This window comes from Penicillium vulpinum (genome assembly GCF_028829585.1).
Source record: "Penicillium vulpinum strain IBT 29486 chromosome Unknown utg000004l_segment0_segment0, whole genome shotgun sequence".
NCBI classification, from domain to species: Eukaryota; Fungi; Ascomycota; class Eurotiomycetes; order Eurotiales; family Aspergillaceae; genus Penicillium; species Penicillium vulpinum.
Window position 1 is genome coordinate 6601904 of NW_026643244.1, and position 25291 is coordinate 6627194.

At 48.7% G+C, this 25291-nt stretch overlaps 10 protein-coding genes across 10 annotated transcripts; 7 read left to right on the plus strand and 3 right to left on the minus strand.

The window, feature by feature from the left end:
- Nucleotides 1-437: 437 nt before the first annotated feature.
- N7479_011013 (H(+)-transporting V0 sector ATPase subunit c'') lies at nt 438-1290 on the minus strand (the record flags this gene model as incomplete). Its single annotated transcript, XM_057258704.1, has 5 exons — nt 438-550; nt 618-926; nt 986-1077; nt 1139-1173; nt 1233-1290. The coding sequence occupies 5 exons, from the start codon at nt 1288-1290 to the stop codon at nt 442-444; spliced, it is 603 nt and encodes a 200-aa protein (XP_057106162.1). The 3' UTR covers nt 438-441.
- A 341-nt stretch (nt 1291-1631) lies between these two features.
- On the plus strand, nt 1632-2605 carry N7479_011014 (Rab family GTPase YPT6). The gene is made up of 5 exons (XM_057258705.1): nt 1632-1700; nt 1758-1783; nt 1869-1957; nt 2056-2458; nt 2520-2605. Exons 1-5 carry the CDS (start codon nt 1648-1650, stop codon nt 2576-2578), a joined length of 630 nt encoding a protein of 209 aa, XP_057106163.1. The 5' UTR covers nt 1632-1647; the 3' UTR covers nt 2579-2605.
- A 517-nt stretch (nt 2606-3122) lies between these two features.
- On the minus strand, nt 3123-4742 carry N7479_011015 (MmgE/PrpD family protein; the record flags this gene model as incomplete). The annotated part of the gene is made up of 4 exons (XM_057258706.1): nt 3123-3255; nt 3313-4091; nt 4181-4318; nt 4410-4742. The coding sequence occupies 4 exons, from the start codon at nt 4740-4742 to the stop codon at nt 3123-3125; spliced, it is 1383 nt and encodes a 460-aa protein (XP_057106164.1).
- Nucleotides 4743-5550: 808 nt separating this feature from the next.
- N7479_011016 (inositol phosphorylceramide synthase regulatory subunit KEI1) lies at nt 5551-6644 on the plus strand (the record flags this gene model as incomplete). Its single annotated transcript, XM_057258707.1, has 2 exons — nt 5551-5592; nt 5652-6644. 2 exons carry the CDS (start codon nt 5551-5553, stop codon nt 6642-6644), a joined length of 1035 nt encoding a protein of 344 aa, XP_057106165.1.
- Nucleotides 6645-8139: 1495 nt separating this feature from the next.
- N7479_011017 (sulfite reductase (NADPH) subunit beta) lies at nt 8140-12910 on the plus strand (the record flags this gene model as incomplete). Its single annotated transcript, XM_057258708.1, has 4 exons — nt 8140-8170; nt 8245-8381; nt 8437-12822; nt 12881-12910. The coding sequence occupies 4 exons, from the start codon at nt 8140-8142 to the stop codon at nt 12908-12910; spliced, it is 4584 nt and encodes a 1527-aa protein (XP_057106166.1).
- Nucleotides 12911-13451: 541 nt separating this feature from the next.
- On the plus strand, nt 13452-14579 carry N7479_011018 (Alpha/beta hydrolase fold-3; the record flags this gene model as incomplete). The annotated part of the gene is made up of 1 exon (XM_057258709.1): nt 13452-14579. One exon carries the CDS (start codon nt 13452-13454, stop codon nt 14577-14579), a length of 1128 nt encoding a protein of 375 aa, XP_057106167.1.
- A 574-nt stretch (nt 14580-15153) lies between these two features.
- N7479_011019 (uncharacterized protein) lies at nt 15154-15628 on the plus strand (the record flags this gene model as incomplete). Its single annotated transcript, XM_057258710.1, has 3 exons — nt 15154-15365; nt 15430-15515; nt 15570-15628. The coding sequence occupies 3 exons, from the start codon at nt 15154-15156 to the stop codon at nt 15626-15628; spliced, it is 357 nt and encodes a 118-aa protein (XP_057106168.1).
- A 578-nt stretch (nt 15629-16206) lies between these two features.
- N7479_011020 (uncharacterized protein) lies at nt 16207-16716 on the minus strand (the record flags this gene model as incomplete). The annotated part of the gene is made up of 1 exon (XM_057258711.1): nt 16207-16716. One exon carries the CDS (start codon nt 16714-16716, stop codon nt 16207-16209), a length of 510 nt encoding a protein of 169 aa, XP_057106169.1.
- Nucleotides 16717-18229: 1513 nt separating this feature from the next.
- On the plus strand, nt 18230-19334 carry N7479_011021 (uncharacterized protein; the record flags this gene model as incomplete). Its single annotated transcript, XM_057258712.1, has 3 exons — nt 18230-18716; nt 18784-19052; nt 19122-19334. The coding sequence occupies 3 exons, from the start codon at nt 18230-18232 to the stop codon at nt 19332-19334; spliced, it is 969 nt and encodes a 322-aa protein (XP_057106170.1).
- A 605-nt stretch (nt 19335-19939) lies between these two features.
- On the plus strand, nt 19940-24104 carry N7479_011022 (DNA-directed RNA polymerase; the record flags this gene model as incomplete). The annotated part of the gene is made up of 2 exons (XM_057258713.1): nt 19940-20713; nt 20769-24104. 2 exons carry the CDS (start codon nt 19940-19942, stop codon nt 24102-24104), a joined length of 4110 nt encoding a protein of 1369 aa, XP_057106171.1.
- Between the last annotated feature and the right edge of the window lie 1187 nt (nt 24105-25291).

The window sequence follows — 25291 nt, forward strand, 5'->3', positions numbered from 1 at the left end:
AGATTTGGAACTAGTGCTCCGTATATATTGGCATTTAGTCAATTTTCAATAGTAGGCGCAATTCGATGAACTGAATAAATAGCAGAATGTAGGTCTTTACGTTGAGCCCACATGTAAAATATAGGTGAAAGTGGTTTCATGTGATAGCGATTTCTACAAATATTCGTTCAGATCCCTAGTGTAACAAGCTAGAACTAGCTCATGCGGCCTCAAATTTCATACATATGATCCCCCGATCATTGATGCAATTCAGCAAAACCAAAATGGCTCTACGTGGTCGACCCCAGACGCCCCAATGCGGTGTATATCGAAACATGAACATGAACTATGAAAACGAGAATAAAGAGGCGAAGCGGGTCGCCTGGGACATATGTTTCGAGTCCCTGATATCTGTTTGCCGCCCAAATTTGAAGCTCTTCTCTCTCAAAGGAAGGCTTAATTTCAGGCCGCCTCCAATACCGCTGCCTTTTGGGCCACGAGAAGGCCGACAATCAAACCGAAAAGACCCAGGACAGAGCTGAAAATCTCGACGACAAGAATCTTGACGAATCTAAAAAGAAAACAATGTAAGTAACAAACCTAAATATCAGATCAACAATACCACGAGGGTCACCTACAGGCTGGGGTCGGCGGCATCGGCCAGGGCAGCACCACTTCCGTTAATACCAACGGAGATACCGCAAATAAGATTGCAGACGCCGACTGTGATTCCGCCCCAGAAGACTGCGTATCCAGTGTAGTAGTTGCTGGAGGTGTGGATTGCGCCTTCGGCTACCGGGCTGAGCTTTGAGGAGAAGACAATGGCCATGATGACACCATAGATAGCGACGACTTCACAGAAAATAATGGAGATCAAGTTCTTGGTGCGAATACGGGGTGCTCGGACACCACCGCCAACAATCGATGAGCCGGTAAGGAAGATACCCCTAGGAAATTATGCGGTCAATATCGCGATACCGAATCATGTCAACAGAAATTGACTTACCATGCTGCGCCAACAACTGAGAAGCCGATACACGAAGCGATTCCGATATTTGCCCAGGCATAAGGAGAAACTTCCTCAAGGAACCGGCCGACCTATTACGTGTCAGATTAGAACTTTTGAGCAAATCACTTGATTTTTAGCGGAATTCCGTACATTGAACGCTTCTCCCTCTCCATGGAAGAGCATATCTAGAATCCGGACCCTCTCATTAGCTGCCAGATCGCATCTCGGATCCATTGAAACGTACACAATCCCACTACAATGAGAGCGGTGGTGGAGACACCGGCTGGATAGAGGTAACCCATAGTGACCTCTATAAGCCTGATGACGAATAAATGAAAAGGTCAGGATGATCGCAGACGTAGAATACGCAGCCGATAAGGTAGCTGAAGCTCTGGATGGAAGCGGGCGATGGGCTACTCGGTGGCCGGAGCGGATTAACTGGTCCGTTCGGGCGGTGACCACGCGTTGCGCTTCCCCGGACGTATTGGGCCACCTGTTTTCCCCTGTTTTTACAGTTCTTTCAAGGGGAGAAACTTGTCTTAATCTTCTGTATTCTCATTAGCCTTGTTCTTGTGACTTTCACTCAGTTGTGAATCCCTGACCTCATTTGGCGCGCTTGATTACCCCTGACTTTCAGCCGTGTCAACATCTCCGTGACTATGGCATCTGCCTCCGGGGTTGGGTCGTATTCGAACCCCTTGAAGAAGTTTAAGTAAGACTTGGAATGATAGTATGGAATTAGGATTACATTGCTAATGGAGATATGTAGGCTGGTATTCCTAGGCGAGCAGAGCGGTAAGTGTCTCATCACCCCATGCATTTACTACATGCGCTCTGATCAATCAGAGGGGCCAGCACAAGATATCTAACATTACTGCAGTCGGCAAAACATCATTGATCACTCGGTTCATGTATGACTCGTTCGACAACACATACCAAGCAACTATTGGCATCGACTTTTTGTCCAAGGTACGCCACCTCATACCCCGCACAAGGATTCCAATTCAATAGGGATTGCCCTAAGAAGCTGTCTATTTGCAAAATTTTGGGCTAACCATTGCATCTAGACTATGTACCTTGAAGATCGGACGGTCCGTCTTCAGCTTTGGGATACTGCCGGCCAGGAGCGCTTCCGTTCCCTGATTCCTTCCTACATCCGAGACTCGAGCGTTGCTGTGGTGGTCTACGATATTTCAAATGCCAAATCGTTCCAAAACACACGAAAATGGATTGACGATGTGCGTGGAGAGCGTGGGAACGATGTGATTATTGTGCTCGTGGGCAACAAGACCGATTTGAACGATAAGCGGGAAGTTACCACTGCACAGGGCGAGGAAGAGGCAAAGAAGAACGGCTTGATGTTTATCGAGACTAGCGCAAAGGTCGGACATAATGTTAAGCAGCTTTTCCGGAGAATCGCTCAGGCTCTTCCTGGAATGGAAGGCGAGGCCAAGCAAGGCGAAAGCACAAGTATGTCCATTCTCATGTTCTATCCACTGACACATCATACTGACTATGACTTCTCTCCCAGTGATTGACGTCAACATCAATCCCAAGGAGACGACCAGCAACGATGGCTGTGCCTGTTAAGATTCCCCCGTCCCCAAGTGCCCTATCTCGATGATGAAAATCGAGGCTGTCCATGATATCCTACAATTTTCGAAGATGTACATGTTTCTTCTTTCTTTGCTTGTTCCCCTCGTCGATAGCGCATGTCTAGATATTTCAGTGCCGAATGCGGTCGTGTCCAGTTTATTTTCTGAGCTCTTGGGAGGAGACAAGGTGTTTTGATTTCCGTTTAACCAGCATCATATGTTTTTTTTTGTGGCAGTTGAAGTTACTTCGCTTGACTTCCCTGGGAGGTCTTCTGATTGCTAGCAGCATGGCTAACTTGTCTGATACGCCTGGTATGCTTTAATTGATGAAGCTGTATAATATGGCATTTCCCTTCTGGGTAACGCACCGCATTGCCGGCGCCAATGAAATATGAACTCAATACTACTATCATACCCATTTACTAAAGTGCTGTTTTGTATTCTATAATCTGCTTCATTGGTCACAAGTATCTATCGACGAGTTTCCAATATGTTCACGACATTGTTTTTTACACATTTGATAACTTGAGAGGCATGTCTTAGAAAACAAATCCCTTCACATCCGTCTCATGCTCTAGATTCCACGCTCTGTTGATCAAGGAGTTGACCTTGTTCGTATCTGTGATTCCGCCATATTTGGCGAGCGCGTGAATTTTGGCCTCGATTTCAGACCTAGTGATGCATGTCAGAACATAATTGTATCATCATCTAGGAGTATGAAAAGCATACCTTGTCAAGGGAAGTTCCGGGTCTCCTTTTGCAAATGTGACTGATTCCGTGAAAGTCTTCCCAGACTTGCATGTAACAATTACAGTCCCTTGCCATCTCTCTGGGAACTGAGAATCAATCTCCGCATTGTATTCCATCTTCACTCGATTCTGGAATTCACGCAGAGAGGCATCCTTCAGATCAGCTTCAGTAAAGTCGGTTATCATGGCTTGTCCTTTCTTCGCCGCGATGGCTAGTACAAAGCCCATTGAAAACTTGCTCTGGTGAACCGTGTCGCCATTCCCGCTTAGGCTAAGTACGTTAATAGCAGCCTGGTATGTGGGAACAAGGACAGAGTCAATATCGTCAAAAGTAACCTTGTTCTTAGCTATTAGGTTCAACAGTGCATCCACGCTAGGATGCGTGTGTCGACAAGATGCGTGCCATTTGAAGCTCGAACGAATAACGGCAAAATCCATACCCAAATTCTGGTCAATTGCCTCAGGGTTTGTTTCGCCGGGTACTAGGGCAGCTCCCATTGCACGTGGTCCTTCCAAGATATCCCGTGGGCCTAGAAGGCCGTCACGAGCAGAATAGGCAGCGAAAATACCGTCAAAACAGGCTTTTGCTGTGTGCACTTGTTTGGAGTGGGTTGCATCCATCAAGAATTGCCATAATCCAGCGGCTTGAGTTCCTGCTGTTCCGACTGCTGATAATGTCTGGTTTGCATCAAGCTTCAGAAGGTGGGATACAGCTGCTGCAACTCCAACGACTCCGCCTGTCGCAGTGGTATGGAATTTCTATAGTACAAGTTAGTTTTTGAAAACTGGGTGCTGTGCCTAGATTTGCTAACACGGCGATGTGATATTCATGGAAAAGCAAAATTTACCTCATAGTGGCTCTTTCCCAGATACTCTCCAACGCGGCAACCGACTTCGTAACCAACCACACAGGCAGTGATAAAATCTTCTCCACTCGCCCCAATATCTTGGGACACTGCAAGAGCAGCTGGAAAAATCACAGTCGCCTATGATCAAATAAGCATTGTGTTGATCGACATAAGATGCATTGATAGTGGGTCTCGCAACGAGCACAATGAGAACACACGCAAGACTCACTGGATGCATGATGCTTCGATTGTGCAGATCATCCTGCTCAACCACATGGGATGCAGCAGCATTGATCAGACTAGCAAATGCTGGACTAGTAGTAAGGGTTTGGGAGCCATCAATCAGTTCGCTCTTCCCACTAGATGGGCCCATTTGAGCTGCAAAGCGCACCATTGCAGAAACAGCAGGGTGGCTACGACCGGCTATAGCACAGCCCAGTGTATCGAGGAAGAAATCTTTGGTACGTTGAACCACATCATCAGGAATATCATTATACTTCAGGTTGGCGGCCCATTTGACCAATCGATCAGTTCTGGTTTCTTTGCTCGATGAGATAGTCATTGCGTAGATTATCAAGAGATAAGTTATATGATAGAATAAATGATATGGCTACTAACTCCACGTTTCGACTTCCAATATATATATATATGCGGGGCAAGAACGGGTATGGCACATCGGCCATTGACTTCCCCTCTTCCGAGCTAGTTATTTCCCGAGGTATACAAATAGCCCATGAACCCGATTTGAAAGTACAAGAAGGGCCTTGGTATATTACGTAGACATGCATCCAGTCAAGTTATAGCCTCTCAATCAAAATTGCTCACTCAATATATGTATAAACAGTTCAAATAGGTTAGTAGTAGACAGCATATAGCCGACTTATAGTTCGTTACCCAATTAGGAATATTTATGCCTTATATTTGCCTTAAATATAAGGTATTAACAATAGGGGTCAGGCATCCATTTTTTCATAAATTCATAAAAAAGATCGGTAAAGCAAGGGGGGCACGCCACCCGGGCATGAAAATGTATTTTTTTTTATTGTACATGATCTTCAAAGCCACATGGACATTTATTGATCAGACCAGATACAATCTATAGATTTAAGAAGAACAATATATACTCAAATATATGACTTCATTAAATTGGAATAAGTGAAGTTCAAAAGTAATGCAATCCGAGAAGGAATCAGGAAATTGATCTGCGGGCGGATCGCCCGGGAAATAGCGCCCCTGGACAATCTGCGGTGCCATACACCCAGCCTTTTTCCTCTTCCCTTGCTTTGACTGTATATATACGCAACCACATTTCCATCGCTATTTCCATCTCGGTAACGCACATTCCTGGCCAAAGGCCTTAAAACACACTCATGGGGTTCGCTTCCCGTTTTCTCCGCATTCCGCGGCCAGAGGTGAGTTGGGATCGAATCTTATCCATTGCTGGAGCTAACTAAATCTCGTGACTTCAAAGTCCTTTCTCTATGTGATGAGCTTAGAGACTGGTGCTTCCTTGATCACCCTTTCACTGCTATTGAATAAAATCAGTGGCCTCTATGGCCTGCTGGCCCTCTTGACCGGTTACCACCTATCCCCCGTACAACTCTCGATGTACATTTGGTCCCTCGTCGCCCTTGCACTCGCCGCACTTCTCTTCCCACACATTCGCAAACAGTCACCTCTCCAATGTCTCGCCCTCACCTACCTCTATGTGTTCGATAGTCTGATTAACGCCGCATACACCGCCGCTTTCGGTGTGACTTGGTTCTTGGTAGTATCACAACATTACGACAGTGGCAAAGCCGCAGGTCCAGGGGGCGACACGATCGCCCAGACCGCTGGCTTTACCAGCCCCAAGTACGATGCGGCCTACGTCGAAATCCAGAACACAAAAGACGGCAACAACTTTGTCGCTCATCCTCCGCGCGCCGCCGAAGATCTCAGCAATGCCGTCCTCCAACCTGAGAGTCTTCCGAGTATCATCTTCATTTGCGTTCTGTGGGCGATCCGCGTCTACTTTGTCCTGGTGATGCTCGCTTTCGCACGCCAGGCCCTCCGTCTCTGGGTTGCGGTCCCCCGACACACCCAACTCCCGACCCACAGCCGCAACGTTTCAGTCGCCAGCGTTGCTGATATCGATCGAGAGCCTTTCTCCCCCTATACCCCCGACGGCCAGGGCTGGCAAGGCAAGCTGGGTCGCATCATGGTCGGCATCGGCCACAGCTATTGGTTGGGCGAAGAGGAGGATGGTAACTGGCTCAGCGGAATCAACCACAAGTTCCCCAACCGGTCGAATAATACAGAGCTGCCCGGTGCGCTGGAAAGAGAGAGGAGACGACGATCCGGCACGGGCCCTCCACAACCGTCGCCGTCTATTGTTCGATCTAATGTTCTTCAGCAGCCCATTCCTGAGAATTCACCTACAGGCATGAATGTCAAGATGCAGGATTGGAGCGCACCTCGCTAAATGATCTTTACAACTATCTTAGCGGCTATTAGTCGCACTAATGTACAGCCCTTCGCTTGGACTCGGCTCAATATCTTCAACTCCTCCAATCTTCCTGGCTGTGTGCACCGTATGCAACGAACTCGACTGTGCCCAGCCAAGGGGCACAATCCATTTTGGCTCTTGTGTCTGTCTTATCGCTCTACGAGGTCACCGAATCGGACAACTGATTGTTTGACTTCACTCGATACTCCGCCACGAAGCCCGAGCCTCTTTTGCTCAATACTTACGAAAACTGCATATATCAATTTGGACTGGGTCCCGGTATATGGCGATGATCAACCCACTCTTGTGTCATTGGTGGATATTTGGGTCCCCCATCTGGATCTGAAAGGCGTTTTAAATCCCATCGTGGGAATTGAGGCTTGAACTCAACCCGATTTGGTTGACAACTCCCATAATCATCCATCTGAGCATCCTGAGGTCCAGGAATTTGGCGTCGGGACATGGATATGTATATTGCTTATCTGATATGAGGGTTCCGCGGTTTCATGTCTATTATTTGTACACAATTGCTTTTGGATACACCTCACATATATTATCACCATAATTTTTGACGATTTAACAAAGTTTCAGTAATCCTAGAATATTCGAATCTTTCTAACTCCGAAGACCATGAAGCCTTTCTAACACTAAATGAAATTAGTTGATTATGTTTTAAAGGATTATACATGCACTCGGCCGAATCATTAGAATAATGCTGATTGGCTAGAGTCATAGTATAGAGCGAGATCGGTGAAGACCTTTTAACCTCCTTTTTAACCTTCGGCATTTGACCGGTAGTCTAGTAGGGATTTCCTCCCAGGTCTTTTGGACAGCCGAGCCCTATATTAGGCTGGGACGACGGGAATAATACCCCGAAGTAAACCCATTTGTTGGGCATGGGTAATTGCTGGGGTGCTATTGGTACGCTAAAAACAGGAAAATATCTACTTTGTAAATACTCAGTCACAAGGTAATCCGGGATTATTCTCATACCATCCTAGCAAATCCCTTGAAAATCCCGAGAATTTATGTATAGTTCATAGATATGTACTCCGTAGATATGTATCAGGTTCTCTTATGATTCCAGGTACGCAATCGGGCAAACCCCGACGCTGACGTGCTCGGTAGGTATCACGGGATCCCCCGCACTGAGCCCAAAACGGAAAGTTTGCATCGAAAGTTTGCACTGATGTCGTGATCGAAGACCAATCAGCAGATTGCTGATCTAACCCCCGACGACGGAGAATTGAGCGAGCGAGGGAAAGAAAAACCGCTGGCTCTATTTTTTTTTCTTGTTTATAGAATTCCAAGAGAGCTGAGAGACATCATAAGTCAATTGTCTCCTCTCACTTGTTACTATATCTCTTCGAATCTGTGTTGCGAGTGGGAGAGCGCAGCATACTGATAAGATATATCGCGATTTTATCATCCCACTTGTGCTGTGACCTCACTAGCTAAAATAATCACAAAAATGGTCTCTATCTCAAGCGCTGCTGAGGCGGGTAAGTTATGTTTGATTATTGTTTTTCATCTTTGAAAGTGGAGGGCAATGGCTGATCATTATGCGATTGTATAGTGGCAAGAATCGCCTACCTCACCAGTGATACCGTTGTCTCAGTGCAGCCCTCACTGCAGAATGACTCATTGTTCTCCGAGTCGCTCAAGGCCCTCAAGGCTAACAAAACGAGCAACGTCTCGTCAAAAGCCACCGAGGTGAGTAGAAGCTGTTGGGGTTGCGATATCGGAACCCAACTAATACTATACCTAGATCCAAGCTGTGCGCTATAATGAAGATCCCCTCTTGTCCGCCTTCAACCCCCTTCAGAACGGCGAGACTACCTCCGTTGTCACTAGCTCCTCAGTCCTGATTACCGCCGTCCCTCACCTTTACCGCCTCGCGAACAGCCCCGTGGTCATCCACGTTGCTCTGGAGCCCTCTCCATTCCCCGACTACTCCGTGATCAGCTCTATCCGCCAGTCCGGTTTCACATTCCTCCACTCAGAGACCGTGCAAGAAGCCCAGGATATCGCTATCACAGCTCATGCGCTCGCACGCAAGTCCGGAAAGGGTGTTATCCACTTTTTTGACCCCTCCAACTCGGCCAAGGACCCCTCTATTCCCCAGGAGGACATTGAAGTCGTGAAGAAGGTTCTCAACGTTGGTGGAAATGATGCCACCTCTACTGGAGCTCAGACTCTTTACGCCGACTCCGGTCGTGTGGCTACTGTCACTGAAGAGACCGTTGGTATCTCACCCTCTGGCCAGCCCGAGTCAACAAACTTGGCTGTGCCCTCTCAACCTCAAACTCCTTTCAACGCTAGCGTTGACAACTCATCAGTTGGATCCTCGCGCAGAGATAGCAGTGCTGGCAGTGAAGCTCCCAGCTCGACCGCAACAACTGTAGACAGCGCCACCACCCGGCCTGTTAACGCGGGCGATATCTTCGAATGGACAGCTCAGATTTGGAACACTCTGTTCGAGGAAGTGGGCCGCAGATACAACGCCATTGAGTACACCGGTGTTGCTGATGCTAAGTCTGCTATCTTCGTCTTTGGCTCTACCGGAGTCTTCGTGGATGCTCTTGCTAACGCCGGTGCCAACCCGGAGTTGGAAAACATTGGCTTGATCACTGCTCGCTTGTACCGCCCCTGGGTCGGCTCCCAGATTTCAAACTCTATCCCTAGCTCTGTTGAAAAGATCGCTGTTCTCGAGCAGGTTCGCAAGACAACCCGATGGGGTCCCTCTTTCATGGACCTGTTGTCCAGCTTGACTCCCTCTGGCGCCCGTGCTCAGGCTCCTCAAATTGTCGGGTACCGTCTTGGATTTATTGAGCCCTCTACCGCTGTCCAGGCCCTTCGTGGTGTCTTGCAGAACCTAAACTCCGCTTCTCCCATCCAGAACCTTGACATTGGAAGCTCTCAGGTTCCTACTATTCAAGCCACTCTCGAGCAGCCTCGCATTGAGAATGCATACTTGAAGATCTTGAATCAGCTCTTTGGTGAGCGTCTCCACATTGCCAACCAGCTTGGATCCAATAACGCTGGTGTTTCAAGCACTATTGCTGCAAGCCCCGAGTTTGGATTTGGTTCGCTACTGGCTCGCCAGGAGCACCGCCAGCGCTTCATCCGGGAGGTTGAAGAAGCCACTAAGTCTAACTCCTTTGCTACTGACGTTCCCAAGACTTGGTTGTCTCACTGGGCTCTGAGTGTGAAGGAAGCCGCCAAGGCTAACAAGCTGGCTCCTGATGTGATTAGTCGCCTCTCCACCGATGGCTCCGCAATTTCCCGCCAACTCCTCCAGTCCAAGCAGTTCTTCTACGAGGAGTCTGACTGGCTCATCGGCTCCGATGCCTGGGCTTACGATTTCGGCAACTCCGGTGTTCATCACGTTCTCGCATCTGGTGCGAACGTGAACATGCTCATCATCGACTCTCAGCCCTTCTCCGAGCGTGCTGCATCCGACGCCACTCGCCGCAAGAAGGATATTGGTCTCTATGCCATGAACAGAGGTAACGCATATGTCGCCTCGGTCGCTGTCTACAGCTCGTACACCCAGGTTCTTCAGGCCATGTCCGAGGCCCAGCAGTTCAAGGGTCCCTCCGTTGTTGTGGCATACCTGCCTTACAACAAGGAGAACGACTCGGCCCTCACAGTGCTGCAGGAGACCAAGAAGGCCATCGATCTCGGCTACTGGCCCCTGTACCGCTGGAACCCCGACAACGAGGAGAAGGGCGAGCCCAAGTTCTCCCTTGACTCTGAGCGCATCAAGCGTGATCTTGAGGAGTTCCTCCGCCGGGACAACCAGCTCACCCAGCTCATGAACCGCCACCCCAAGTACGCCCCTGTGCTCTCTGAGTCTTATGGCACTGAGGTTCGTGCTTTGCAGAAGAGAAACGCCAAGGACTCCTACGAGAAGCTCTTGGATGGTCTGTTCGGTGCTCCTCTCACCATTCTCTTTGCATCTGACGGTGGCAATGCTCAGAACATTGCTAAGCGTCTTGGGAACCGTGGTCGCGCTAGAGGCCTGAAGACCATGGTTATGGCTATGGATGAGTTCCCTCTCGAGGACTTGCCCACTGAGGAGAACGTGGTCTTCATCAGCAGTACTGCAGGCCAGGGTGAATTCCCTGTGAACGGTCGTAGTCTCTGGGAGCATGTCAAGAACACCGGTGATCTCGACCTGTCCACCATCAACTATTCCGTTTTCGGTCTTGGTGACAGCCACTATTGGCCCCGCAAGGAGGATAAGATCTACTACAACAAGCCTGGCAAGGATCTTGATGATCGTGTTGCTTTCTTGGGTGGTCGTAGGCTCACTGAGATTGGTCTCGGTGATGACCAAGACCCAGATGCCTACCAGACCGGGTACTCCGAATGGGAGCCCCGCCTCTGGAAGTCTCTGGGTGTCGATAAGGTCGAAGGTCTGCCTGAGGAACCTGCCCCGATCACCAACGAGGATATTAAGGTCGGCTCTAACTTCCTTCGCGGCACTATCGCCGAGGCTCTTCTGGATGAGAGCACTGGATCTATCCCCGCTAGTGACCAGCAGCTGACCAAGTTCCACGGTACATACATGCAAGATGACCGTGATCTCCGTGATGAACGCAAGGCCCAGGGTCTTGAGCCTGCCTACAGCTTCATGATTCGCTGCCGTCTCGCCGGTGGTGTTGCCACCCCCAAGCAGTGGCTGCAGATGGATGCCATCAGTAGCTCACACGGTAACGAGACCATGAAGCTCACTACCCGACAGACCTTCCAGTTCCACGGTGTTATCAAGCGCAACCTTCGCGGTGCTATGCGTGCCATCAATAACTCTATGATGGACACACTCGCTGCTTGCGGTGATGTGAACCGTAACGTTATGTGCAGTTCTCTCCCCGAGCTGTCTTCTTTCCACCGTGAGACCTGGGCCATCTCTTCTAAGATCAGTGAACACCTGCTGCCCTCGACCTCTGCCTACCACGAGATTTGGCTCAAGGATGACAATGACAAGAAGGTTCAGGTTGCTGGAGATGCCATCGTTGACCACGAACCCATCTACGGTCCTACCTACCTTCCCCGCAAGTTCAAGATCACCATTGCCATTCCTCCTCACAATGACACTGATGTCTACGCCCACGACATCGGTCTGATTGCCATCAAGGGTGCCGACGGCCACCTCGAAGGCTTCAACGTTCTGGCTGGTGGTGGCATGGGTTCCACTCACAACAACACCAAGACCTACCCCCAGACTGGTCGCATGTTCGGATACGTTCCCGCCGACAAGGTCCACCTTGTCTGTGAGAAGATCATGCTCGTGCAGCGTGACAACGGTGACCGCAAGAACCGCAAGCACGCCCGTATGAAGTACACCATCGACGATATGGGTGTTGACGTTTTCCGTGGCGAGGTCGAGAAGCTTCTTCCTGATGGCCTCAAGTTTGGCGAGCCCCGTCCCTTTGAGTTCAAGTCCAACGTCGACACCTTCGGCTGGATTAAGGATGACACTGGTCTTAACCACTTCACCTTCTTCATTGAGAACGGTCGTATTGAGGATTCTGCCGATTTCAAGATGCGCACTGGTCTTCGCGAGCTTGCTGAGATGGGCAAGGGCGAGTTCCGTCTCACCGGTAACCAGCACCTAATGATCTCTCGCATTGCCGATGAAGACCTCCCCGCCATCAAGGAGCACATGGCTAAGTACAAGCTTGACAACACTGCTTTCTCTGGCTTGCGTCTGTCTTCCTCGGCTTGTGTTGCCTTCCCTACCTGTGGACTGGCCATGGCTGAGTCTGAGCGCTACCTCCCCGTTCTGATCACCAAGCTCGAGTCTACCCTTGAGGAGTGTGGTCTTGCTCGTGACAGCATCGTCATGCGTATGACTGGTTGCCCCAACGGTTGTGCTCGGCCCTGGCTTGCCGAGGTCGCCTTCGTCGGAAAGGCCTTCGGTGCATACAATATGTACCTGGGCGGTGGCTACCACGGCCAGCGCCTGAACAAGCGCTACCGCTCTTCCATCAAGGAGGACGAGATCCTTGACATTATGAAGGACCTCCTCAAGCGCTACTCCCTTGAGCGCGATACTGACGGCGAGACCCCTGAGCGTTTCGGTGATTGGTGTATCCGTGCTGGTGTGATCAAGGCCACCACTGATGGAAAGAACTTCCACGATGGCGTAAGTGATCTCTTCTACCTATGGTATCCACCCTATTGATTCTAATTATTTTCTACAGGTTGCCGAAGACGAGGAAGAAGAAGAGTAAATGCTGAACACAGCAGTTACACATAAAATCTCCGATCTTTTACGACTCTCATGGGATCTCCTTTCTAATTGTTGGATATTCTCACGTCTGTATCTCACGTCGCAATGCATTGATGTCTTGGCGGTTGTATGATTTCATGCAAAAAATGTTAGATTTTGTCCTTGTTTTCTCTTTTATTCCCTTTCTTCATGTGGATTTCAATGATAGCCCAAGTCTGCTCGTACATAGTATATACTCAAATGATATCATTTTCCTGTGACATGCAGTGGAATCACCTTAGGATTACTTGAACATAGGACGTAGGGTATGTACCTATGTACCTAGGTATTCTTACCCCATGGGTATCTTAAGGTGGCAGGAACCCAACCGTGGAAGCAGGTCAGGGGGGCGCTGCAGCTGATGCACACCTGACATCACCTGCGACCACCTGGGGACCTCTTTGGCCTCAACCTTCCTAGGAAACTCCTATGTTGACTCGACTTCATCACTTCTTAACACTTTCGTTAATTCCCATTTCAACCAACTTAATAGGTTGATCAAGATGAACTCGATTCTATCAGCGCCTTTCGCGCCACTGCTCTATCTACGCCCTCGGTTTCGTCAAGACCGGGACTGGTCTTATCGACAGGCACTGGCAAATACTTTTATGAAAGTGTTTCTACGCATTTTCGTGGCATTTCACACCAAACCACCACTTTCTCTCAAGCCAGGTTTAGATGGAGACCGATTCGTTGCGATAGAGCCTGCACCACCAGAGCTCTACACCAGCATCACAGTAGATGATGAGATCCAGCCAGTGACAGTCGGAGGCACCTGGTTTCCATCACTCTACCAATACAACACAACAACCACCCAAGACAAGCACGTCGTGCTTCACTTCCATGGCGGCTCCTACATCCTCGGCGACGGCCGCACATCCTCTTGCAAGTTCCTCGCCAACAGTTTGCTACAGCATACACCGACCAGCCACGTCTTCAGCCTCCAGTACCGTCTGGCTTGCAACCCTAATGGCCGTTTCCCCGCTCAGCTCCAAGATGCTATCTCCGCCTACTCATACCTACTCCACACCCTGCACATCCCGGCATCTCGCATCGTCCTAAGTGGCGACAGTGCAGGTGGCCACCTTGCCCTCGCCCTCCTGCGTTACATCGGCGACTATGATGACGAGAAGGTCCTTCCCCCACCAACGTGCTCGTGGCTTTTCTCGCCCTGGTGCGATGTCCCCGGCTCCCGCAGCGAACATCTCTGGGATAACATTCCCAACAAGAAGACGGACTATATCCCGCCCTCGTTCCCTGCGTGGGGAGCGAAGCATCTAATCGGTAACCTACAGATGACTCCCGAGTACGAGCCGTACCTCGCGCCGATCTGGAATCCCTTTATCCTTCCTTCGCCTGTTTTGATTGTGTCAGGTGGCAGGGAGGTTATGTGTCAGGAACATGATCGGTTGGCGAGGCATTTGAGTAAAATGCAGCAGAATGAAGGTCGAGTAGAGTATTTTGTGCAGGATCTTTTGCCGCATGATGTGCTTATGGTTGCTTGGATTCTGAATTTTCGAAAAGAGGCTGATCAGTGTGCTGCTATGGCTGGGACTTTCTTGACGAGAATGCAGGCTATCTCGGAGGCGGAGGGTACTCAGGTTCCTTCTGTGGCTTTTGTATCACGATGATGTTGCTATGTATGCCCTTTGAGAGCTCCATATTGCTACCTATGTATTGAGTTGAACTTTCTGAACTTGTTCTGCCCCGGAGAACCACTTGTGAGACTCTACGGATTCTTTTTGGCCTATTAGAGAGGCCTTTCGGTGGCCAATTTTATCATTTCGGCTCTATTTTTCTATTTCATCTTCAACAGATTTTGTTTGGTCAAAACAACCAGCAGATACCGCCTTCCATAAATTCTGGTTTCAAGTTGCAGTGATTTGTTTGTTAGTGACTAGGCAGTCTCCAGCTACTTCAGACATTAATCTCATTCAGCTCCCGATCTTTCTTTCCTCTTCCAGTCTCTTTTCTCTCAACTAAGATCCTTGTACCAACCTCAACTTACAACCTGCACCGAGGTTCCCATTCTCGATAAGATCGCATTCAACTCTGATACAAAGTCGTTGGCCATTATCTAACTCCATTTCCGTGCCCTCTCAGTTTGTTGACACGTTGAGAACACCGTGAAAGTCTCTGCGAATCTGAAGACGCATACGTCCATATCACCACTGGGCACTCGTCTACACACTGTCGCGGCCGAAAATGGCGCCCATCCCAGGAATTCGCGAAGCAGCTCGCTTTGAGAACCATTACAGCATAGACTGGACAGATTACGCAGCTGACATGCATACTAGCTACAAGCTGGCAAACATCTCTCGCGAGCTTCATGATAAGTGGATGGTCATTGCCAGCGTTCTTTTTGCGATCATTGTGGTGGGCATCATCGCCCACTTTTGCTTTTGGGGAAGACACAGGTATGTGATGAATACCCTATTTGTGATTGATTGCGCGGGGTACTGATTTGAGTTGGCCATGCAGGTATCCGCGGCAAACTACATCTACCGAGGATGAGATGAAGACGGAGGACGCTGAGTATCTGGATATGGTTGGGGAACCCCGCTCAGGTATGTTGAGACATACATGTCTTGTTGTGTCCCTGGCTCACTATCTATATATAGATGGCTGGGTGTGTTTCATTCTGGCCTGCCACGCTGTCATTACCCTTGGTGTTGTCTGATGCAGAGGAACATGTATAGCTGTTGGAGAACAACATAGTCAGACGAATTCCCCCTGTTCTCTGCCTGGATAACGATTCTCCGTGGAATTGCAAGTCCGGTGCATGTGATCTGAGCTTGACGTGACGATTTATTTATGAGATGCATAACGTCGATTCGAGCGTTTAGGAATGTTTTATTTTGATGCCTAGGGCAAACAGCCCGTTCAACACAAACCAAATGAAGAAATGGATGTGCAGTCTAAGCCTTTATCAACAACAGAATATGTTAACTTTATAGCTTGCATATATACTCCATCATATATTGTTCAAGTATGTTGTATAAGAAGACGTCGGGGCCATTTAGGTATAATGTTTGTAAAGTAGAAAAGCCCAAAACAAATAAAAAGAGATATGAGCGAGACATCTTGAGACATTCCCTGGTGGGCAATAATAGATGAACGAGGCAGAGAGGAATTGAGACATTCAGGTACAAAGCACAAGTTTCGCAAGAGAGAGAAAGAGAGAGAGAGGGAGAGCTTTTGATTGGGACAACATGGATGCAATAAGGTCTATCGTAATGCATAGAGATCATAGTTCATTCAGAGAACATACTGTTCACAGCGACCATTGTCATCATCAAGATACGAATTGAAGGTCAATGTCGGGCCACAGTATGCCTCCTCATCAAATCCACCGACTGCGCCCAGCTTCAACCATCCATCCCCAAGACTACCAGCGTCCATGCGTAGACACTTGGTATTGCAGTCTTGGCATTGCTCCCCGTTGTCTTTGCTGGCCATGTAGTGCTTGACGGCGCGGGAAATCGCGTCGCGCTGTGCTTTGATGTCGCATTCTGGGTCAGCAGACCGCCAGTACCATTTCACATCCTCGTAGGTCCCGCTCATCGAATTGCAGGTTTCTGGGTTATAAAGCGTTTTGATGGTGCTTGTCAGCGATTTCGTCCATTGGGTTATATAGTCTGTGACCGCACTTGGAGTCTCGGCGAGATTGTCTGGCAGCGAGTACCCTGCGATAGATGATGGCCATGTAGAGGCTAGTGTTGAGGCTGACAGGCAACACGCTGCGATTATAATGTTGGGCAGTAACATAGTGGGGCTGTTGGTAAATCGATCGAGCGACGATTATAAAATAGATGAGATCGGGGTATTTATAAAGTGGTTTAGCCCACTACAAAGTATAGTTGTGGGGCGGTCTTGGATCATCATTGGACCGCATTTCTCAGACTGGGGTCTTAGACTGTTGTCTCTCCAATGTTTGTATGGAGGTGGATATTGATCCTCCCAGACTAAAAATGAGGCTGAATCCTGCTAGTTTTAGGTAGGTGGTGTCGTGAATATCCTTAACACATAGGATGACCACATGAAAGCTACTAGACCTGACTCTGAGCGATGAATCTATGTCTTACCAAGCCAGATACAAAGAACCTTGGGGGTATACGGGGACCGAATATATAGCCAAACAACTCTATTATTGACGCGCAAATCCTAAAGAGATCTGAGAGCAGTCTAGCCAATTGTATTTGAATCCTGCTCAAACCCAACCATCTCCATCAAATGATATCGCACCAACCGTCCAACCCCGAGCACCCTGACCCACGCCATGAGATCCTCCTTGAGGATTCGTCGTGAGGCGCATCGGATCGCGTTGGCCTGTTATCGTATCATTTCTCATTTCAACCGACATCATGAACATCCATGGATGTCGGCTTTACTTGGGTAAGGGTGAGAAGTCCTTCCCTCGTTTGTTGGTCATTGGGGGTTTTAAATGGTGACCGACTGGTCCCAATGGGACGAATCCGCTGCCCGCTCCGGGCGGCCCTGACGTCCCACTTTCTTGTTGACTACCTCATTCAGAGGCATTTCCTGTCGACTTTGTTGTTCTTGGTTGCCCTAATCCAAGGGACTGTTTCAATGGTGACCGATGTGGTCCCGGCAGGATGAATCTGGCCATGCATTTTGGCTGGCTTTGATGTCCTTCTTCTTTGCGACTACCCTACTTAAGGGTATTTCCTTGTCGACTTGCGTATTGCTGATTGCCTTAATCAAAAGGAACCGCGAGTGTCTGCAACTCAAACAGTTACAGACGTCTTGTTGGCACGAGCGATTCAGCTGCCCTCAAGTCATGGTGGCGGGTTGGTGTGAGGATGGACGTACGGATTGACAACAATCGATAGAAAATAGAAAGATTTTGAGCAAGGAGTTGCGTCTCTCACGCTAGGAAGGCATCGAGGTGGAATTGGCATGCTCGATGATGACGGAGGCGGCTGGAAGAGCCTCGACGTCAAGGGAGAGGGCTTGGTTATGAGAGGGAGGACAACATGGTAGCTCTCTCAGCACATCTCGATGGTCCTCGAGAAAGAAAAAAAAAAAGAAGAAAGGGGAACCGGGGCGAGATCAATGCAAACCAGCCCTGGGGCGCGTCGTTTGTGGGTGAGTAAGCAGTGGCGGTGAACTGATAGCTATCTTTCTGCCACATCCCCGCCGATGAATTTCGATAAAAAAAAGTTATCAATCCAAGTTGTTCATCTTGGGCCAATTATTTCGAGTTCCCTAGCTTTTTATCGCTTATTGTTCATCTAAAATAATTTTTCAACTTACTGCCATGACTTTTTCCGATGATGATCCCGTTGTCGCCTCCTACGACGTTCTCCTCACTGACTCAGATGTCTCTCGCTATGTTTTCCAATACGTCGATCGAGAGCACGACCGTCCCTACAATGACCAAGAAAACCAACGACCGATCCAACTTCGAATTAAACCGCGCACAGGTCTTATTGAAGTTGAAGTCCCCATCAGCACCCGAGAAAATTACGACGTTAGCAAGGGAATGCGCTATGGGGATGCGGTGAAGAAGAGCCGTTCCGCGCGCGATGGGGGCGCTTATGGTATGGCTGGCGGCTTTACTGCTGGCGGTGGGTCTGCAGCTGCAGGAGGGAGAGTCAAGATGGAAGCGAATGGAGACGTGGAGATATTGGATAATAAGAGGGCCGTGGATTCGGCATCATTGATGCGAGTGCAGTCACTTGGAGGTCGGATAAAGCCTTCTGAAGAGGGCGATCCAGTTTACATGCTGGCCACCTTCACAGATAGTACGTTGAGGCCACTTGATCGTATTCTTTTCTGATGGCAAGATTCTATTCTAACGTCCGTTCTTAGAAAACCTACATCTCTCCCCCGTCACATCGGTTGTCCAGTTTCACCCTCAACTTCACCACCTGGATGCTTTGGATGAGATGCCAAAAGTGAAAGGTCCGCGTGCTAAAAAGGATGACGATGACCGTCCTGCGGAGAGTGAAGCACGTGCAATCGATATTAAAGTCAAGGCCGCTGAAGATGGTGAAGCGGCTGCAAACGCCGGCAATTTAGACCTTCTTAAGCAAATGCAAGATGAGAAATGGAAAACATATGGCTGGTTTGATGCCGAGGTATGTTCTCGTTCTCCCTTTAATGGATCTCCATTTTATTTGTTGCTCACTAACTCTCGCCGATTCCAGGCCGAGGATTCTTGGTACACATATGAGAACTTTATGATCCAGAAGGAGACCGAAAACCTCCCGTCCCTAGAGTCAAAGATTGAGTCGGAAGACTACCTTGATAAAATGAGCGCCCCTAGGATTGATCCTGCCCGCCCCGACATGACTGGTTGGGCCATGAAGGAAAATCGCCGGAGGCAAAGAGACGGCCAAGCAGGTACTGAGGCCAAATAGCGAGGACTTACTCCGTACATTGTACAACAATCCAAACAATTCATTTCTAGCGGAATTTTAGCATCAACTTCAAAAGTATCTATATCATATTTAAACATTAAGGACAAAATCATGTCTGCGTCACGTTCAAAAAGTGACACGCAAAAAAACCCCCCTTGGAAGCTCTTTTGTTGTAGACCTTGCCACTCATATGTACATATATGTAGTTGTCCGCCAATCATGATAAAAGATTGGTGTTGGTCACGTGCCATGTTGGGTTTTTCTGCCGGCCCTGTTTCATCGCGACAGGTCCGATAAATCTCCCTTTCTCCCTCGTTGACTTCATATTTTTGCCCTGTCCCTTTTTTTTGTTCGGTTGAAGGTTGCAGGACAGCGAGTCAACGCGACTATTACCCGTCTTCTGTAACGGAACAATCGCGTTGGTCTTCCTCAACATCCAGCATTGCGGTGTTCTGTTTTTCTGGCTTTCATCGTTGAAAGTCTGCATCTACTTTATGATTTACCCTTAATATCTTTTCCTTTTGGAGTCATTATACATATTCTCATTCGCTTTCAATTTCTGCTCTTCGATTTCCAACCTCTCCAAAACGCCAATTCCACGCACCATGTTATCCCGCGTGGCTTGTCAAAAAAATGCTTTCCTTCACTTCCGGAGGGTGCAGGCCTCCCGAGCATCATTCCATTTGCCGACAACGCGTTTTCACTCATATTCGAATAATCGGAACTCACTTTTGAATCTGTCGTGCAAGTCGATTCACGATCGCCCGCGCAATCCGTCTCCGCAATCAGAGCGTCATCTCGCTACAGCCGCCGACCAATCTAGCATCGACGGGCACTCGCCGGAGACTTACGATCACTTCATGCACATGCCTTTTGAGAGCTTCGATACATCATCCCTGATCATCCTCGACTCGACACCGCAATCGCAATCGAAAGTCTTCCGTAGGAGGCAAGGTATCGGCGGTGATGAAATGGAGATGAAGGCTAACCTTCAACTCTCATTAAAGGTTGGGGAATTTGAACGAGCCGCTGGGTTGATTACTCGCCTTGGCCATTATCACCCGCCTGGCTCGGATGAGTATCTCCTTATCCATAACCGTTTCATGAAGCATATGGTGGCGTATATGATCCTCAACCGACAGCAAGACATGATTCTGTCGTTGCAGAAATGGTTTGAAGTCGATATGCCGGCCGGTGGCGTCACACCGGATGCGACCAGTTTTGCGATTATGATTCGAATGGCGCTGCGTATGCTTCATGGATCTAAGCGCGACAGAACTGTACGCCGATACTGGGAACTTGCCCAGAACGCGGGTTTGGAGGAAGAGCTTGTCGGCATTGAGGTTCTCGAGGACTCAGATGTTGGTGAGCTGTCGAAGGTGAGCTTATGCTTCTAATCTGTACCCTGAATGCGTGCTGATGTTTCTAATCTAGATTTGCTCCTCTGACATGTTAGACTTGGTCTCGAAATATATGGAACTCTCCGAAACTACTGAAGCGCCTTCCGCCATCGTCGATGATACCCCTCAAATCCAAGCCGCCGACCAAAAGGGATTGGGGCTGGCATCTTTGAAACGATCCCTGTCACTCTTCTCCGGCAATTCTGACGTACGTCTGCCCGAAAATTTCAAAGGCACCGAAGAAGAAGCAAAGCAATTGCTTTCAGATATGAGGCAAATACGGCTTGAAACTGATAGTCTCGACTCGGCCCTCTGGCGTTGGCGCTCAGATAATGCAGAGAGACAAAAATCCGGGTTCAACGTCGCTTCCGATGAGAAAAAGCTCAGCAGAGTCATGAGTGAATGGCACTCGGAACTTGTGGCAAGAATCAAGAAGGAGTTAGACCTCGTGAAAGAGTCATCTGCGAACCGTATCACAAATCAAGAAGAAAAAGAGCGCTGTGAATATGGTGTGTTTTTGCAGGCCCTCGATCCCGACCGGTTAGCCGCACTCACTCTCTTGACTGTGATGTCTACTTTCAGTCGCCAGGGGATGGACAAGGGAACCAAACTTTCTGCCCTCGCTTCAATAATTGGAAAAGAATTACAGGATGAACTCATTGCCGACACCTATTTACAAAAGCACAAGTCTATGGATCCGGGTCGTCTCAAGGCACTGAAGCAGACTCTCGCAAACCGCAAAGACAAGCAAGGCCGACACCGATGGCGAACGCTCGTTGAAAAGCTCAATGCAGAAAATGAATCTGTAATCTGGGGCTCCCGCTCACAGGTCAAAATCGGTGCTGTTTTGATGGGCATGTTAATCGAAGTTGGGAAAGTCCCTGTTTGGACTGAGGATCCTGTCAACAAGAAAAGGGTTCTCAACATGCAACCGGCCTTCAACCATTCTTATCAAATTCACTACGGGAAACGATCCGGTCATATCCACATGAACACTAAACTTGTGGAACTTGTTGGCAGAGAGCCACCCGCTGACCTCCTAGCCCGTCACCTCCCCATGGTCTGCAAACCTAGACCATGGACAGGGCCAAGAATTGGCGGGTACAAGATATACGAGTCTAACCTAGTGCGCACTACTCCCGGTGAATCACTACAACCGGCCTACCTCAAAGCTGTCTTGAAAGATGATGGGCTGAAAGAAATCCGATCAGGCCTTCATGTTCTCGGTACCACTGGGTGGAAAATCAATCAGCAGGTTTTTGACGTGATGGTCGAAGCTTGGAATAACGGGGAGGCAGTGGGAAACCTCGCCCCCTTGAATCCAGACCTGCAGATTCCAGAACAACCAAGTCCAGACGCCGACTATGCAACCCAAAAAGACTGGCGCTTAAAGGTGCGTGAAGTCGAAAATATTCGCTCTGGATTGCATTCTGTTCGATGCTTCCAGAACTTTCAGCTTGAGGTAGCCCGAGCCTTCCGGAAAGAGGTCTTCTATCTGCCCCACAACATGGATTTCCGCGGGAGAGCTTACCCACTTCCTCCTTACCTGAATCAAATGGGGGCTGACAATTCAAGAGGATTACTTCTTTTCGATAATGGCAAGGTGCTTGGGACATCTGGCATGCGCTGGTTAAAAATTCAGATCGCAAACTTATTTGGATTTGACAAAGCAAGCATGTCTGAACGGGAGCAATTCACAATGGACAACTTGGATGATGTTCTTGATTCTGCCAACATGGGACTCCACGGACGACGGTGGTGGCTCAAGGCTGAGGATCCATGGCAGCTTTTAGCAGCGTGTTGCGAACTCCGCAACGCCTTGCAACTCTCTGACCCCACGGAATATGTCTCTCATCTTCCGGTTCACCAAGATGGCTCCTGCAATGGACTTCAGCACTATGCTGCTCTGGGCGGTGACCGTGTCGGCGCCCAGCAGGTCAATCTTGAACCGTCTGATCGCCCTTCAGACGTCTATACCGGCGTGTGCGAATTTGTCAAAGAAGCCATCGCAAAGGACGCAGCAAATGGCGATCCTTTGGCTCAGCGTCTCGATGGCAGAGTCACGAGAAAGATTGTAAAACAGACGGTCATGACGAATGTCTACGGTGTGACCTTCTTGGGGGCGACGAGGCAGGTCAAAAGGCAGCTTGTTGACTATCTCCCTGATCTTAACAACACAGACAGGAATATCGCGTCTTTCTATATCGCATTAAAGATTTTTGGCGCTCTCGGATCCATGTTCAACGGAGCCCATGAGATCCAATATTGGCTTGGCGATTGTGCCCAACGCATTACACAGTCTGTGACGCCGGAGCAAATTGAGGAGCTCACGCAAGCAGCATTAGTACCCAAAGAGGAACGCAACGAGGGGTCTTCGACATCCTCTGATCCAGAGAAATCCTTCACGTCGACTGTGATTTGGACGACCCCACTAGGTCTCCCGGTGGTCCAGCCATATCGCACTCGCAAGATCCGGCGTGTTAGGACTAGTTTACAAGACATCAGTCTTGTTGAACCTGGCTCAGATGAGGTTGTTTCAAAGCGCAAGCAGCTTCAGGCCTTCCCGCCGAACTTCATTCACTCTCTTGATGCTACACACATGATCCTGTCCGCCAATGCATGCCATGAAGCAGGTCTTACTTTTTCCGCAGTCCATGATTCCTTCTGGACTCATGCTGCTGATATCGACCAGATGAACCTCATCCTTCGTGATGCCTTCGTTCGCATGCATTCCGATGATGTTGTGGGGCGTCTCGGCGCCGAATTCAAAGTGCGATATAGCAAGAATATATTCCTGGCTAGAATCTCACGAGCAACTCCTCTCGGTAAGGCGGTCTTCTCATACCGTCAAACTACCAGGATTTCCAAACTCCAAGAGTTGATCAACGAAAACCGGCGACAAATTCTTCTCAACTCGGAAGATCCGGAGGATCAGGCCGAGGGTCGTGCTATGGTAACACCCTGCAGCATCTTTGAAAAATTAGGCGGTAAAGATGATGACCTAACTGCCTTTAAAACAATGGGTTCGACCTCAATTGGGCACATCCCAGAAACTCTTCCTGATCCAGAGCGGGTACCAATGGGATTTTCAATCGACACTACCGATCCGGCCATTGAGAGCCTGGTCGGCGACCTCGGGATGTTTGACTCGAAGCAGATCTCCCAGAGCGCGATGACCGCCGAAGTAACGGATGAGGTCCATGGTGAAACCTCCGATCAGAATGAGAATACCGAGCAGCCCCAGAGCTCTCCGACGTCGAAGCGCTCCTTAACCACTTGGTTATGGATGCCTCTGACCTTCCGTCCAGTCCCTAAAAAGGGTGACTGGGACCTGACTCGAATTCGCGAGAGTGAATACTTCTTCTCGTGAACGCTCTCATCAGGTGGTAACCGCATTCCGCTGGCGTTTATGCATACTTCCACAGTTTCACAGTTTCACATTTTTTTAGCCATGTCCGGAGCGCTGTGGAAGGGTGATCTCTGGATTCATTTAGCTGACTTTTTAATTTCCTGTATATTTTCCCGATTTATTTTCTGGGCTTTCAATTGCATTTTGTACATTACACATGGGGGGAGAAGACAGTATATACTACCTGTATGAATATGATATCGAACTTCCCGAATTCCATATGTGTACATGTACCTTCTACCTTTAGACTCATAATAACTCTATATATTAACTTAGCCACCGGTCCCAACTTTAAACTAAATACCCGGTGAAGTCCTGTTGTATTTAGGCAAAATGAAAAGAAAAGAAAAAAGCAAGGTAGACAGAGTGGCCTAACAACGCGGATCTAGCCGCTTTGGAATGACTCGAGCCTTATATAATAAGTATATGTATAATTGCCGAGGTACGGTAGCCATTGGTGATTTAGCATTACCCTGTAAGCCTGTAAGCCTGTAATCCTCGTATGCCAGTCAGATGAACGGAAATCTATGGCGAGACTACCTAAGACTCCGGACCTGAACCCCTCATCTGGCCACGGTCACATACCCCGGTCTTGGCCCGCGGGGAGAGGACAAAGCACATTAAGGTACTCCGTACGGAGTATCCCCGGATATACTCCTTATGCAGACTGGGCTACAAGTGCCGGGTCTACGGAGTGTTTGTAGTCATGGATGACAAGGATGTTGTTTAGAGTCAAAATGTGGACATGGGCGAGGGGAGAAAAGGGAGTCTGCAGTACCACTTGAAACAAAAGGGGTAGAAATGGGGGTTAAACGTATGGATAAAAGGTGTATTACGTGTGTTAAGTATAGATATTATTAATTTAAAATGAAAAAATTGGAGAGAAGGGAGAAGAGAGAAGAGAATATCTACATAATGTACATACACAACATTCAGGCAACATACCGGTGACAGTGACAGTGACACCACCCCATGGACAATTCTCATCTCTCCGACCACGTGCCGTTCCCCCCCCCGCCTTTACATGACTTCCCCAGATCTTCTGATCTTCTGATCTTCGTGTCTTCTTGTCTTCTTGTTTCTGATCTTCTTATCTTCTTTTAATTGTTTGATATTTTTGATATTTCTAATTTGACTTGGGCCCTTTG

Coding starts and splice junctions, on each gene's coding strand:
- N7479_011014 (XM_057258705.1), top strand. CDS start 1,648: ATGGCATCTGCCTCCGGGGTTGGGTCGTATTCGAACCCCTTGAAGAAG. Junction 1,701..1,757: donor AACCCCTTGAAGAAGTTTAA/GTAAGACTTGGA, acceptor GGAGATATGTAG/GCTGGTATTCCTAGGCGAGC. Junction 1,958..2,055: donor GCATCGACTTTTTGTCCAAG/GTACGCCACCTC, acceptor CATTGCATCTAG/ACTATGTACCTTGAAGATCG.